At 42.3% G+C, this 15,753-nt stretch overlaps 1 protein-coding gene across 1 annotated transcript in view; it reads left to right on the top strand.

Moving 5' to 3' along the window:
- ADAMTS9 (ADAM metallopeptidase with thrombospondin type 1 motif 9) overlaps positions 1–15,753 on the top strand; it is a 350,073-nt gene that overhangs the window by 117,126 nt on the left and 217,194 nt on the right. The window contains exons 12-14 of the mRNA XM_040359179.1: positions 10,227–10,372; positions 12,058–12,239; positions 12,322–12,458. Of these exons, the coding sequence (XP_040215113.1) occupies positions 10,227–10,372; positions 12,058–12,239; positions 12,322–12,458 (465 nt within the window). The remainder of the gene's footprint in view (positions 1–10,226; positions 10,373–12,057; positions 12,240–12,321; positions 12,459–15,753) is intronic.

The raw sequence follows: 15,753 nt of genomic DNA, 5'->3' as shown, positions 1-15,753 counted from the left end.
TGTACTGGTTAAGAGTTTTTCATTGTGAAATAACAAAAATGCATTTGGCCACTAGATGGTGCTAAGTATCACAGAAATTTCATATGGTACTTAGTGCCACCTAGTGTTCAAATGCTGTATTTTCCATTTTTAATCAATGAAAAATGTTCGACCAGCAAAGAAATTTGCCTAGTAACAATTGTTTATTTGCCAATTTACACACAACGAATGTACATGCACTTTTAATGAGTGAATTTCTATGCAATTTTTTCATTAATAAACAATCGCCTGTTAGTGTAGCGCCAGTCTTATGGGGCGGACTGGGCTAAGAGGCAAATTAGTCTAGCGCCCCCATAAAGCAGCCACACTGCTTCCGGTATGCGAGTGGCCGGCATTCCTCAACTGTGGGGGGGGGGGGGTTTGTGGGTCAGTTTTGACTGTCCTATCATCCTGGACCACAAACCTTCCTCACTGTGATATATCTTTTCTGCTGCACCATTGGCATGGTTATATCTTCTTAGTCCAGAAAATTATCAGAAATTTGAGCTTAAAGTAGAACTATAGGCAACCCTTTTTTTCCATTTTGGATAGCGTAAGGGAGGGTTATAGACTCTGACAGGTAATTTTTTTATCATCCCTGTCCCATTGCAGAGATTTCCCTTCACTTCCTGCCCCATAGCCAAACAGGAAGTGCAAGGAAATCTATGCAAATTAAGGGAATCCATTGCCCCCCCCCCCAGGCCCTCAGAACTAGTGTCCCCCCAAAATCCCAGGGCGGGTCTTAAACAGAAAGGGGTGTGGCCTTGACAGGAAGGGGTGTGTCATATTTGAATTGGGGGGTGCACGAGTTTAGTCAGGCCTAGGGCAGCACAAAACCTAAATACACTACTGGCCACAAGGCAGTAGTGTTAAGGACCCTGAAACAAGCATGAGTTTTCTTAACCAAGAAGGCAAAGTATACTTTCAATATATTCACAAGCACTTATTTAAAATTGGTGAACCTGTTGTTAAAAGGCCTCACAGCCTAAAGAGATAGTCACAATAAGGCCATCAGGAGCAGAAAGTCCATACTGGATGTAATAATTGGTATACAATTTGAAATGGCCCTTGTTGATAAGGAAGGAATTCCATTCTCCTAGTGGAATAGAAATTCCATTCATGTCCTGTGTGAAAAGGGATAAAGTTACCTGCATTGTTCAGAGTTATTCTCTCCTCTTGACCCTTTCAGAAGCTTTGGTTTAAGGAAGGTTCAAGTACCTTAATCAAATAGCTGATATAAAAGATTCATAAACAGAAAGGATCAGTTTTACTTCCTGGAAAAAATGTTTAAATCCAGTAACTGACATTTTAAATAAAAATGCAAGTGCGTTTTTACCGCCCTCAACTGCCACACTTTAACCACTTCCATACCGGGCACTTACGCCCCTTCCTGCCCAAGCCAATTTTCAGCTTTCAGCACTGTCGCACTTTGAATGACAATTGCTCGGTCGTGCTACACTGTACCCAAATTTTTTTTTATAATTTTGTTCCCACAAATAGAGCTTTCTTTTGGTGGTATTTGATCACCTCTGCGGTTTTTATTTTTTGCGCTATAAACAAAAGAAGAGTGACAATTTAAAAAAAAAAACACTATTTTTTACTTTTTTATTTAATAAATATCACAATTTTTTTTAAAAAAACGTTTTTTTCCCTCAGTTAAGGCCGATACGTATTCTTCTACATATTTTTGGTAAAAAAAAATCGCAATGATCATATATTGATTGGTTTGCGCAAAAGTTATAGCGTTTACTGTCACCGTGACATTGCGGCGAACACATCGGACACTTTTGACACGTTTTTGGCGCCATTCACATTTATACAGCGATTAATGCGATAAAAATGCACTAATTACTGTATAAATGTGACTGGCATTCAAGGGGTTAACACTAGGGGGTGAGGGAGGGGTTAATATGTATACCTGTATTGTGTTCTAACTGTGGGGGAAGGGGGGTGACTGGGGGAGGTGACCGATCTATGTCCCTATGTACAAGGGACACAGATCGGTCTCCTCTCTCCCCTGACAGGACGTGGAGCTCTGTGTTTACACACAGAGCTCCACGTCCCTGCTTTGTCATTACCGATCGCGTGTACCTGGCGGACATCGCGACCGCCAGGCACGCGCATCGGCATCTCGGGGACGCGCCGGGCGCACGCGCGCCCCCCAGTGGCCGCAGGAATACAGGACGTCATATGACGTCCTGTTGAATATTCAGAGTCACCGTGGAGCCGTCATTTGACGATGGCCCGGTACTCTAGTGGTTAAGCTGCAAAGGCACATGTTGCGATTTCAAGAATTATCAAGAAAAATGATGTTGACATTGTGTCATGGTGGGTTGGCATTTTAAGGGTTATAACAGGCAGTGAGGTGGCAACATATCACCTGTTAAAGCGGGGGTTCACCCCAAAAAAAATGTTTTAATATTACACAAATTAGAGCCAGCATAGTAAGGGCATTTACTTTTGCCTTTTTTTTTCTCTGTACATACCTTTATATTCTGTTTTTGTCCAGGGCTTCCGGGTTTCCGATGACTGCAGAACTGGGCGTTCCTATCCTTCCGTTGGATGATTGATTGGTTGTGAAACAGGTGACCTGTCGCACAACGCACGTCACCAGATGTCGGTGAAATAGCCAAGCAGCAAGTCGGCACTAAACAGCGCCTGCGCAGTCAGCTCTACTCGGCAGGCGCCATATAGTGCCGACTCGCAGCTCGGCTATTTCCGTAAATCTGGTGACGCGCGTTGTGCGACAGGTCACCTGTTTCACAAGCCGTCAATCATGGAACCGAAGCATAGGAACGCCCAGTCCCGCAGTCATCGGAACCCTGAGGCAGGGATAGGAACGCCCAGTCCCGGAGTCATCAGAACGCGGAAGCCCTGGACCAAATCAGAATATAAAGGTAAGTACGGAGGAAAAAAAAAAAACCTGCCAAAAGTATATGCCCTTACTATGCTGGCTCTAATGTTAAAAAATCGTTTTTAGGGTGAACCTCCACTTTAAATGCCTCTGGAAAGTGCGGATCACATTTTAGAGGAGCAGCAGGCTCTGCTACTAGTGCAAACCCAGAAAAAGGTATTTTGCTCACCCTTCACTGATTTCTGAGAAGAGGGGAGGAATCTCCTTCCACTGCATCATTTAGCTATGTGTCTGTGTGTGGTTTTTGATCTTGTGCTATTTAGGTCAATTTAAAATAAAATAACAATGACATTTTCAAAGCCTAGCAAATTATCAGCCTCAAGAAGATATAGATGTAGCCTAGAGCTGCCTGCAGTTGGTAACAATATACAATGTAGAATGTTTACCTGGTTTATAGTGTATGTAAAGCCAAAAAAAAATGTTTTCCTTTTGTATTGAAGCCTCTATCATTTTTTTATTGCTACCTGTGTCCCCCCTCTACTTGTCCTGGTGACCATTGGACCATTGTCAATGATACGGAAAGTGAGGGGCAAAAAAAACATTTTAGAATTGCCACCAGAACTAAATCATCTAGTGAGTTTCCTTAATTTTCCTGTTGTATTTCTAGGACAGGAAGTGATAGAAAATCTCGACAGTGAGACAAAGAAAGCAAAAATATGAGAGCATAATAAAAAATATATACTAATAAAAAATGTATATACTAAGCAACTTTAAGCTGGCCTTGCACTACTTACTCAGTGTGGCCTCCTTTCAATAAATGATGCATAAAAGTGCAAAGAAATTGATAATATACTTCTCTTTCTCCACTTCTGTAGTGTAGGGGGGAATGCCATCTTCCTGCCGACAATATCCCTGGAAATGCTGAGTAGTCCAAGTCTCATGAGAAGACACAGGGTCATCTTCTTACGGGATTTTAGCTACTCAACATTCCCTGAGATCTGGCTAGAAGGACGATGACGTCACCCTTGCCAAGGGCTGCGGGAGGAAGCCAGGAAATATTATTCTGGCTATAAAGTTGTATCATATAATTATGGAGACTGCTTCACTCAATGAAGTCAACATTGACCTGCTGGAGCTGGTCATATGACCAAATGTCAAGATATGTCAGAATTCAAGCAAAGGTGTTTGCCAATTGGTCATGTGGCCAATTGGGGAGAACTAAAAAAGTAGGTTCTTTAACTTCTCTCCTGTTGTGTCTTTCGACCAACAACTGTGCGTATTAGTCACTTCATGCATTGTGTCGGCCATTCCAATCTCTATTACTGTTAGTAGCATCATGGGGCATAATGGTACTACATAAGTAAATGTTAATGTAGAACTATAGGCAACATTTGTTTCTTCATTTTGGATAGAGCAAAGGGAAGGTTATAACCCCCATCAGATTTGTTTATGCCATCTGTGTCCCATTGCAGAGATTTTCCTTCACTTCCTGCCCCATAGCCAAACAGGAAGTGAGAGGAAATACTTGCAAATTAAGGGTATTTCTTTGGGGACCCCCGGGTCACCATAACTAGTGTCCCGATTGGAAGATTTCCCTTCTATTACTTTTCTGGGGACAACCCAAAATGTGGGATTTTCTTTCACTTTCAATGATAATGGTGAACAGGACAAATAGAGAGGGTGACTCTCCATAATGGGGGCACAGCCAGCAATAAAAACTGGCATGCAATCTAATCCCTCTCCACTCTATCCAAAACTAAAAAAAAAGTTTTGAGTTTCGTTATACTTTACGGCTTTTGTGTGGCGGGAAGTCCATAAAATAGTTTTGGTCTCTAAATATGTTATGGTCGCCACTGTTCGTACATTGACTATGCTGACAGTTCTATTTTTGTACTTGACTTTGTTTACTTACAATATCCTATTACTTTTTAAAATCTTGATAAATAAATACAGGGAGTGCAGAATTATTAGGAAAATTAGTATTTTGGCCACATCATCCTCTTTATGCATGTTGTCTTACTCCAAGCTGTATAGGCTCGAAAGCCTACTACCAATTAAGCATATTAGGTGATGTGCATCTCTGTAATGAGAAGGTGTGTGGTCTAATGACATCAACACCCTATATCAGGTGTGCAGAATTATTAGTCAACTTCCTTTCCTTTGGCAAAATGGGTCAAAAGAAGGACTTGACAGGCTCAGAAAAGTCAAAAATAGTGAGATATCTTGCAGAGGGATGCAGCACTCTTAAAATTGCAAAGCTTCTGAAGCGTGATCATTGAACAATCAAGCGTTTCATTCAAAATAGTCAACAGGGTCGCAAGAAGCGTGTGGAAAAACCAAGGCGCAAAATAACTGCCCATGAACTGAGAAAAGTCAAGCGTGCAGCTGCCAAGATGCCACTTGCCACCAGTTTGGCCATATTTCAGAGCTGCAACATCACTGGAGTGCCCAAAAGCACAAGGTGTGCAATACTCAGAGACATGGCCAAGGTAAGAAAGGCTGAAAGACGACGACCACTGAACAAGACACACAAGCTGAAACGTCAAGACTGGGCCAAGAAATATCTCAAGACTGATTTTTCTAAGGTTTTATGGACTGATGAAATGAGAGTGAGTCTTGATGGGCCAGATGGATGGGCCCGTGGCTGGATTGGTAAAGGGCAGAGAGCTCCAGTCCGACTCAGACGCCAGCAAGGTGGAGGTGGAGTACTGGTTTGGGCTGGTATCATCAAAGATGAGCTTGTGGGGCCTTTTCGGGTTGAGGATGGAGTCAAGCTCAACTCCCAGTCCTACTGCCAGATTATGGAAGACACCTTCTTCAAGCAGTGGTACAGGAAGAAGTCTGCATCCTTCAAGAAAAACATGATTTTCATGCAGGACAATGCTCCATCACACGCGTCCAAGTACTCCACAGCGTGGCTGGCAAGAAAGGGTATAAAAGAAGAAAAACTAATGACATGGCCTCCTTGTTCACCTGATCTGAACCCCATTGAGAACCTGTGGTCCATCATCAAATGTGAGATTTACAAGGAGGGAAAACAGTACACCTCTCTGAACAGTGTCTGGGAGGCTGTGGTTGCTGCTGCACGCAATGTTGATGGTGAACAGATCAAAACACTGACAGAATCCATGGATGGCAGGCTTTTGAGTGTCCTTGCAAAGAAAGGTGGCTATATTGGTCACTGATTTGTTTTTGAATGTCATAAATGTATATTTGTGAATGTTCAGATGTTATATTGGTTTCACTGGTAAAAATAAATAATTGAAATGGGTATATATATATTTTTTGTTAAGTTGCCTAATAATTATGCACAGTAATAGTCACCTGCACACACAGATATCCCCCTAAAATAGCTAAAACTAAAAACAAACTAAAAACTACTTCCAAAAATATTCAGCTTTGATATTAATGAGTTTTTTGGGTTCATTGAGAACATGGTTGTTGTTCAATAATAAAATGAATCCTCAAAAATACAACTTGCCTAATAATTCTGCACTCCCTGTATTAAAACAGAAAAGAAAAAAAAGTTTTGATCTGGTTTAAAATATTTGATGCCACATGGTTTCCTGTATACTTTGATGGATGTATTAACATGGGGTTACTGCCAGCCATGGCCTGGATGTAAAAGAAATTTGAGGATGAAAAACAGGGACCTGAACAAGGAGGCTGTGCCCACTCTATGGCCTCTTTGCACACGGACACACGGACATTAACATGCTGACATATCTTCCAGCGTAAACTCCCTGTTGCTTTCCTGCAATGGGGAGCTGCAGGTGCCAAGTACAGTTACCAATACAAGTGACTGGCTGTATTCTGTCATACTAATGTAAATGCGGTTTGCTTCTGCATACGACGATTCCTTTAAACGCGCCACTTCCACATTTGTGAAGTAAACTATATGCAATGAAGAAGCAATCGGCGTTTACATGAGTACAGCCACATATGGTGGAAAGCACCAGGAAATTTTACCATAGTCATTTTACTAGGACCTACAGTAGCTTTTTAAATACTGAATTTCAATGTTTGAAGGGGTTATTCCTTTAACTACCGGTAGTTAAACCAGCATGTCTTTATGTGTTTTACGATTGTCTAAATGCTATTTATTTGCATTAGTAGTCCATAATTAACTGGTTGCTCTATTAATACGTAACAAGAAGTAGAAGTCAGGGCTGTATTCTAATCTCTGCAGGTATTTTACCTATTGATCATTTAACAGGTGATAGGTATTTTGTTACTTGTGCATTCCAACCAGTATCCTGGCCAAGCCATTGTTTCAGCTCAATCTTCCATATGCAGGTCTGACTGATGGAGCTGTCAGCTTCTTCCTGGGGATTATTGAAACTACCTTGACCATATAAGTAGTAATGGAGCTCTGGTGTCTCATTAATCAAATGAAACTCTCCTGTATTGTAAAGGAAGCTGCGCTGGCTTTATCAGCGCAATCTGATTCCTGCGGTGCTGAAATTAGGAAATATAATCACTTTCTTTAAAGGAACACATCAGTCAAACTTGAAGATTCTGCACTCAGTGAAATTCTTCAATTAGAAAGAAAGATCTTTCCACCACAATTAAATACATTACAGGGATTTTAGCAATTGTCATTGCAGACTCTTACCTGTTCCTGCTTTGTGTATACTGACTTATGCATTCCAGTTGGTTATTCCTTTCTGAGCCTTATTTCTATTTTTATAGTCTAAGGCCCCGTACACACGATAGAATCCATCCGCTGAAAAATCTCAGCGGATCGGTTTCAGCGGATAGATTCTATGGTGTGTACATTCCTGCGGATATTTATCTGCGGAAATTTCCCAATTCCAGCAGATAAAAATTTGTAGACATGTCTACAAATCTATCCGCTTGAATTGGCTCCCGCAGATCGATCCGGTGGTCTGTACAGACTCACCGGATCGATCCGTCCGAAGGGATCCCCTGCATGCGTCGTAATGATTCGACGCATGCGTGGAATTCCTTTTATGACAGCGTCGCGCACCGAAATCCGCGCACCGAAATCCCCTCATTAATTCACCCTTCAAGCCTCGTACACACGACCTTGGAACTCGACGGGCGAAACACATCGTTTTGCTCGTGGAGTTTCTTGTTAGGCTGGGGAAATAGAGAACTTGCTCTCTTTTTGGCTCGTCGAGTTTCTCGACAGTTTCCTCAACGAAAATGTACAAAAAATATCTCCCAGCAAGTTTCTTGCTGGTTTTTGCCGAGAAACTTGGTCGTGTGTACGAGGTCTCAGATGTCAAAGATACACTATCATTTGAAAACATAATTGAATCCACTATATTAAATAGAGTGTCATGGATGATGGCCAGCAATACAGTTACTGCTAAACTGAATCATAAATTGGCCCTGTTTGAGAAGGGCCAATCCCCATGGCTGCCTCCTAAACCTTAATGATAATTCTCTAGAATGGTCAAGATGGCTAGGGGTAGTCTTCTGACCACAGATCTCCTTGAATGATGACTATTGATAAAGTGACTTCTATACTGAATGATATAATGCCCCTCTTTAGGAATGGTGGTTCCCCATGGATCCAACATAACCTATCCACAGACTTTGACTGTTGCTTTCTAAACCTAAATGATGAATCTCTAGAATGGTCCAGATGACTTGGAGTAGCCTCCTGACCACAGATCCCCTTGGATGATGACTTTTAAAACAATTACTGCTATACTGAACGATAACTTCTCTAGGAAGGTGGGGTCTCCATGTATCCAGCATAACCTACCCCCAGACTGTGACTGTTGGCTCCCGATGAATCTCTAGAATGGTCTAGATGACTTGGAGTAGTCTCCTGACCACAGATTTCCTTGGATGATGACTTTTAAAACAATTACTGCTATACTGAACGCTAACCTCTCTAGGAAGGTAGAGTCCCCATGCATCCAACATAACCTACCCCCAGACTTTGACTGCTGCCTCCTAAAATTTAATGATGAATCTCTACAATGGTCCAGATGACTTGGAGTAGCCTCCTGACCGGAGATCCCCTTGGATGATGGCTATCAATAAAGACAGTTATTGCTATACTGAATGATAAACTCTCTAGGAAGGTGGGGTCCCCATGCATCCAACATAACCTACCCCCAGACTTTGACTGCTGCCTCCTAAACCTTAATGATCAATCTCTAGAATGGTCCATGACTTGGAGTAGTCTCCTGACCACAGATCCTCTTGGATGATAACTAATGATACAATTAATGCTGACATATTTACAATGTAATACTAACATATAATCACACACACACACATATGTTGGACTTGATGGACTTGTGTCTTTTTTCAACCTCACTAATTACTGCTATATGGATCGATAGAATGGCTCAGTGATATATGGTCCCCAGGGATCCAACATTACCTACTCTCAGACTTTGGCCACTCCTCCCAACCTTTTCAGCTCTACTTCCGCTTACTTTTTTTCACTGGGACATCCACTCACATGCTCAGCGAATCCAGCTGTGTTTTGTAGGGATCCTACGCTTTACTGTTGCTTGCCTAGTCCGTTTTCTGTTTTCTTCTTTTCTGACGTCATCCCGTTGTCTCTTCTGGGTTCTTTGCAGCATGTCCCCTGATGACATATGTGTGTTGTGGTCCATCACTATTGGGCCAGCTGCAAAACGCCCCCTTGTGGGTGATGTGCCGCTGTGCTTGTGCAGTGAGGGACCCTGAGGTCTCCTGGAGTGCATGAAATAAGTATCCCAGGAGACTGCAGACACATCATCTAGGTGAAAATCCAGATGTGTTCCCCTAAAAAGTTACAAATCTCATTCTGAGAGAAGGGGATGCTAATAACAGGATGTGGAGGTTCAATGTCTGCTTTAATGATGATTTCCTAGACTGGCCCATATGACTCGTGATAACCCCCTGACCACAGATCCCCTCAAGTCCTTTCCCCCACCTTTTCTCTACCATCCTACCCCCTCTGCCCATAGACAAGTCTGTGACCCCCTGGTTGTAATTCACAGGTTTATAAAACTATGAATATGTGTACCAATATGTGCCTATAAAAGCTGTATTGAAACCCTGGCCATGTTACTTTCTAACTTTGGCTGTATTCTGTACTTCTATATTGCAACGTGATAAAACTTCCATAAACATTATTGAACATAAAACATAATTTTAACCCGATTTCCACAAAATAATTTCTACAGAAAACTTTTTTTATGTACCATTCAACTCAAACAAGGGTAAATATGAATAAATCATTTATATTCTCGGAAGCAGAGTTGTGTGAGAACCTGTAAATAAAACATGATTTCTTCACAGTTGAATACTTCCATTGCTTATGCCTTGCAGACAGCACAGTGTATTACATCTGTATTACCTTTGTTTATCCTCACCACAGCAATGCAGGTATGGCGTGTGCATCCCGAAAGAGCGCGATTCCTCCATTATCGATGGCTCGTGGGGGTCATGGAGCCCTTTCGGGGCTTGTTCCAGATCTTGCAGCGGGGGAATTAAAACCGCCATCCGGGAGTGCAACAGACCAGAGTAAGAGCACCTTACACACAAGTACTATTACTTTTTCTTTGAACATGATGTATCTATTTCTTTTCTGGTTCCAATCATTTGGCCCTATTTATATAGAAGTTCCCAACTGAATTATAAATGAACGCCTGGCAAGCAGGGAAATGTTTAAACTAAATACGTGTATGTTAACTGTATTGTTCACTAAAGGAATTGTAATTCTGTTCTGCCAGTCCTGTGATCCAGGTATTCCTGACAGTTGCTGCTCTTAAGCCTCGTACACACGATAGGATATCTGATGGAATCTAATCCGATGGATTTTTTCGTCGGATATCCCATGAAGCTGACTTTCATCAGTCTTGCCTACACACCATCAGTCAAAAATCCGACCGTGCCAAAACGCGAAACAAAAAACACTACGACGTGCTGAAAAAATGAAGTTCAATGCTTCCGAGCATGCGTCGACTTGATTCTGAGCATGTATGGATTTTTGACCGATGGACTTCCACACAGACGATCGTTTTTTTCTATCGTTTTTTTATCCATAGAAAAAATTTAAAACACGTTCTATTTTTTTTCACCGATGGAAAACCAACCGATGGGGCCCACACACGATCGGTTTGTCCAATGAAAACAGTCCATCGGTCTGTTTTCATTGGACAAACCGATCGTGTGTACAGGGCTTAAGGGGTACAAACCATTAAAAAGGTTGGAATTTCTTGCCTGGTTGCTGTTGCTTACCAGTGCTAGTGTCAGGATTGTCTACTTACCTCCATTCTGCATTGCCTAAAAGTGGAACTAAACCTTCCTATCATTTACAGCCAAAGAAGCTGCCATCTTAACCTATGTTTGATCTGCAGTTGTCATGATCAATTATGACATCAGCCATTTAAAAACCTTATACAGTAGAACCTTGGTTTACAAGTAACGCGGTTAACAAACCCTTTGAAAGACTAGCAACTTTTTTTTTAAATCCTGACTCGGTTTGCGAATGTTGCCTCGCAAAATGAGAATAATTCAAGCTAATGGGGTGCGCAGTCAAGCATTTGGCCAGTTCCCGGGTGTTTCTGAGCTTTCCGAGGGTTTCCAAGATGAGCTGAGCTGTCCCTGAGTATTTCCGAGGCTCTCCGGCGCCCCCCCCCCCCCACCTCTGGCCACATGCGGTATTGCATGCCATTGAAGTCAATGTGTAACAAATGATCTTCTTTTCCATTGACTTCTATGGGGAAACTCGCTTTGATATGTAAATGCTTTGGATTACGAGCATTCTCCTGGAATGGATTATGCTCATAATCCAAGGTTCCACTGTAGTTCAGTTAAGAGCACAAGCAAATGTAACAGTAATTGTTCACAGTAAGCCCTGAATGTAACAGTTTTGGAAAAATTAAATGTTAAATGTTAAATCCAATGAGTTTAGTTCTACTTTTATAGATGTGTACTTGGCCTAGGTGAACATACATGTCGATTGTAATGGTCTGCAGAGCTCTGCAGGATATTTAGCTTTAGGTTAGTCTGATCACATCACATTGACATACCCAACCACCCTTTAACATCTATTTTATATACAGTATGGGTCCTTTAATGAGATTTGTACATACGGTATATAGATCTTTGGTGAGCATTTTTCATGGCCAGAGGTGGGGACAGGTGGACATATTGAAAAGTTATATCACACTGTAACCAGAAACATTATTTGTTTGTATCTCCAGACCAAGAAATGGTGGCAAATACTGCGTGGGACGCCGAATGAAATTTAAATCCTGCAACACTGAACCATGCACTAAGCAAAAGAGGGACTTTCGTGAAGAACAGTGTGCTGACTTTGACGGAAAGCATTTTAATATCAATGGTCTACCTCCGAACGTTCGCTGGGTGCCAAAGTACAGCGGAAGTAAGTAGTGCCCAGAGCGCCTCTTCCACTCGTGCTGCTGAAATGAAATGTTATTGACAAACTGTTTCCTCACTGTCCGCAGTTCTAATGAAGGATCGCTGTAAACTGTTTTGCCGCGTGGCAGGAAGCACAGCCTATTATCAGCTCAGGGACAGAGTAACAGATGGGACATCATGTGGACCAGACACAAATGATATCTGTGTGCAAGGACTGTGTCGGGTAAATAGTTACTTACTTGATTTGTGCATTGCTGAATTTCATACTGTGGAAGGGAACATACCCTGAAAGCTTGTTCTGAAATCAATGACAGGCGCCACTGCCATTAATATGTAATTGTTCACCTGAACAGTTACACGCGAATACCAACCCTGGATGCAGCCATTATGCGTACAAGGCATGTAGCCACCTCTAAACACTGCAAACTAGCAGCAGCAGATATTTGGCTGTCTGAATGAAGCCTTAGTCCCCGGTCCCACCAAACACGACATCTTGCTACTTCACTTTAAAGTGGTTGTAAACATTTGTAAGTTTTACCTATAGGTAAGCCTATAATAAAGCTTACCTATAGGTAGTGGTAATATCCCCTAAACGTGTGCCATGTACACTGCATCGATGATGTCATTGGCGCAAGGCTGATCCTAGGCAGGTGCGTTGGGTGGAGTGCACCCAGGCACCACAGAGGTGGGGGCACTGAAGCGCCAGAGTGCTCCTCTCCCTCCTCCTCCTCCTCTCCTTGTCCGTGTCCTGAGGTGGCTCTCTCCGCAGGTCACCGCCACCCCCACTGTGTTTCCTGCCCAAGCCGGCCCCCCCTCCTCCTGTGAGAGGAGGAGAGTGAAGCAGTGGCTGTCTCTGTGCGAAGAGAGACCAGCCGTGCAGTGACGTCGCTGGGGGGGCATCCGTGCCTGACGTGTTCTCCTTGTTTGTGTTAGGGGATTATCTCTGTGTTTGAGTCGTTGCCAAACATTTGTAAAGGAAAGGAGTTGGTAAGATGACCACGCCCATGTGGTCGCGCCAGAAATATTTATGCACCCAGACGTCTGTGACCCTAGGATCGGCCCTGCATCGGCACATGCGCTGTGAAGAAACTGACCTCCGTGCCGTTTCTTCACTTGTATGTGCCGTGACTGGCGGCTCCCACACGCACGTCACGTGGCTCTGACCAGTCACAGAGCTGGAGTCCGCAGCCCCGGAAAGAAGAGGGCAGAAGATGGATATGGCTACCAGCGGGGACACTGCGGGCTTTTTTTTTTTTCAGGTAAGTGACACATAATGGGCTGGTATGCATTGCATACTAGCCTATTATGCCTTTACTTTGCAGGGGAACAAAGAGGAAGTAAAACCCATCAGTGTTTACTTCCTCTTTAAGTTGCACGATTTCAAAGTACTACTACTTCAGGTGCTACTTGGAAGACATCTGTGATTTCATGCACAGATGTTTATGCAAGTCATACCTGAACTTGCAAAAAGTAGTACAATAACTACTTTCAAAATTGGTGCGACTCCAATGAACTTGGAGCACCACTGTGGAAATTTGTCATACGATTTGAAACAATCAAACCGCATAACAAGTTGCACAGGTGTGACTGGGGGCTTAGGGTTTACCTGTAATTTAATGCATGATTGCAAAATCCTTCAATTGTGCACAACTGATCACTACTACGTTATAGGGAGCTATCAATACTTTTAGGCCTCGTACACACGATAGGATTGCCAGAGGCCAACGGTCTGAAGGACTGTTTTCATCGGTCAAAACCGATCGTGTGTGGGCCCCGTAGGTTATTTAACCTTCGGTTAAAAAAATGAGAACTTGCTTTAAAATGTAACCGATGGACGCCTAACCGATAGGTCAAAACCGATCGTTAGTATGCAAAAGCATCGGTTAAAAACCCGCGCATGCTCAGAATCAAGTCGACGCATGCTTGGAAGCATTGAACTTCGTTTTTTTCAGCACGTCGTTGTGTTTTACGTCACCGCGTTCTGACACGATCGTTTTTTTAACTGATGGTGTGTAGGCACGACGGACTATCAGTCAGCTTCATCGGTAAACCTATGACAACTGTCCTTCAGACCGTTCTCATCGGATGGACTGATCGTGTGTACGAGGCTTTAGTGTTTTTCATCAGTTGTGATTTTTATTAGTCCAATTGAGCTAATAAATATAGCCCATAGATTTTCACAGTGGCACACACAGAAAAAAAACTAAAGACATTGAAAGATGGGACCGCTACATAAAATTTAGATTTCACTATTCAATCCCGCATACTCAGCCCATGGCTAACGGCTGCCGTTTCCCAAATGTTGTCTTTTTCCAGGGGAGATTGGAGGAAGGGGGTAGGTTATGAGAGGAGGAAAATAGGAAAAAAAAGGTGGCTTCCCATTTTTGGGATGTCGGGTCTCCAACAATGCCACTAAGAAATAGTTTACTGTTGGGAGACCAAAGGTGTCTGTTTTTCTGCACAGGTTTGCCTATCGTAGTTGCCTACAATATTTTAAGCATTTTTGCAGTTTACTTTAAAATTTTATGACTTATTTAGCTTTTTTACGTTTCTTTCAGCTTTACTTTTACTGTTGGATTAGGATTTTTAATTCCTATAATTCATGTAACTGTAAATAACAATTTCTATAGAATTTCAATGGAAAACTATTTTTGTTGAAATGTGCAAATATTGCATTTTATGTTAACGTTTCAGCTCTTTTGTTTGAATGAACTTATGTAAATGTTCCAGTATTGTTGTGAGTCACCCTGAAAAGAACTATTGTACTAAAGTTCAAGAGAAAGGGCGACATACCCCTATGTCAATCACAGTTCATATTATACGATGGCCTTGAGGCCTTTTATAATGATTAACTCTTTCCAGGCTGTAATTATAACATTTATTCTCAATGTAGGCTATGTAGATGTTCCCACACATCCTGCCCTAGTGAAGGGTCAAAGAAAATGATGGAAAATTTCTCCAGACAAGAATAAACACACTTCTTTTTAGTCAGATTGTGAGATTTAGAGGTTCCCCAGGTGTCCCAAGGACAGGAAGTTCGAGGAAATCACCACGGTGAAGTCACAGAAGGCAGGAAAAACCTGACCACATTCTAACTAAATAGGTTAGAATTGGAAACTCTGAATACCGAGGTGCATTTGGGAACACCGTAGCGAATCCTTATTGAAGTTCTTTGAAAGAGACAAAATTTAGGTGTCCCATTAACCCAATGAAAAACATCTTGGCAATATACCAATCCAAAAACTCCAGGAGTGGATACTCGTCTCTGGGCAGTCAAGCTAAATCTCATCCCGTTGAGTGCTGTTCATTGCCCCAAAACAAACGCACAATTTGGGAATCAGATAACTTTGAAGCCATGAAGGGCTCACAGCATGTAAGACATTATATACTCCTTAAGTAACATCAGCTGTGACAGATTCTTTTCTACCGGGAGCCTTTCAGTGATTTATAGCCTACAGTTCATTAACTACCATAGGAGAGCTAGGAACTGTGCGAAATCTGAGCCCTTATCTGGAATC

Source organism: Rana temporaria, chromosome 7 (genome assembly GCF_905171775.1).
Source record: "Rana temporaria chromosome 7, aRanTem1.1, whole genome shotgun sequence".
Taxonomy (NCBI): Eukaryota; Metazoa; Chordata; class Amphibia; order Anura; family Ranidae; genus Rana; species Rana temporaria.
The sequence above is the reverse complement of the archived record's forward strand: the minus strand, read 5'-3'. Positions and strand labels throughout refer to the sequence as shown.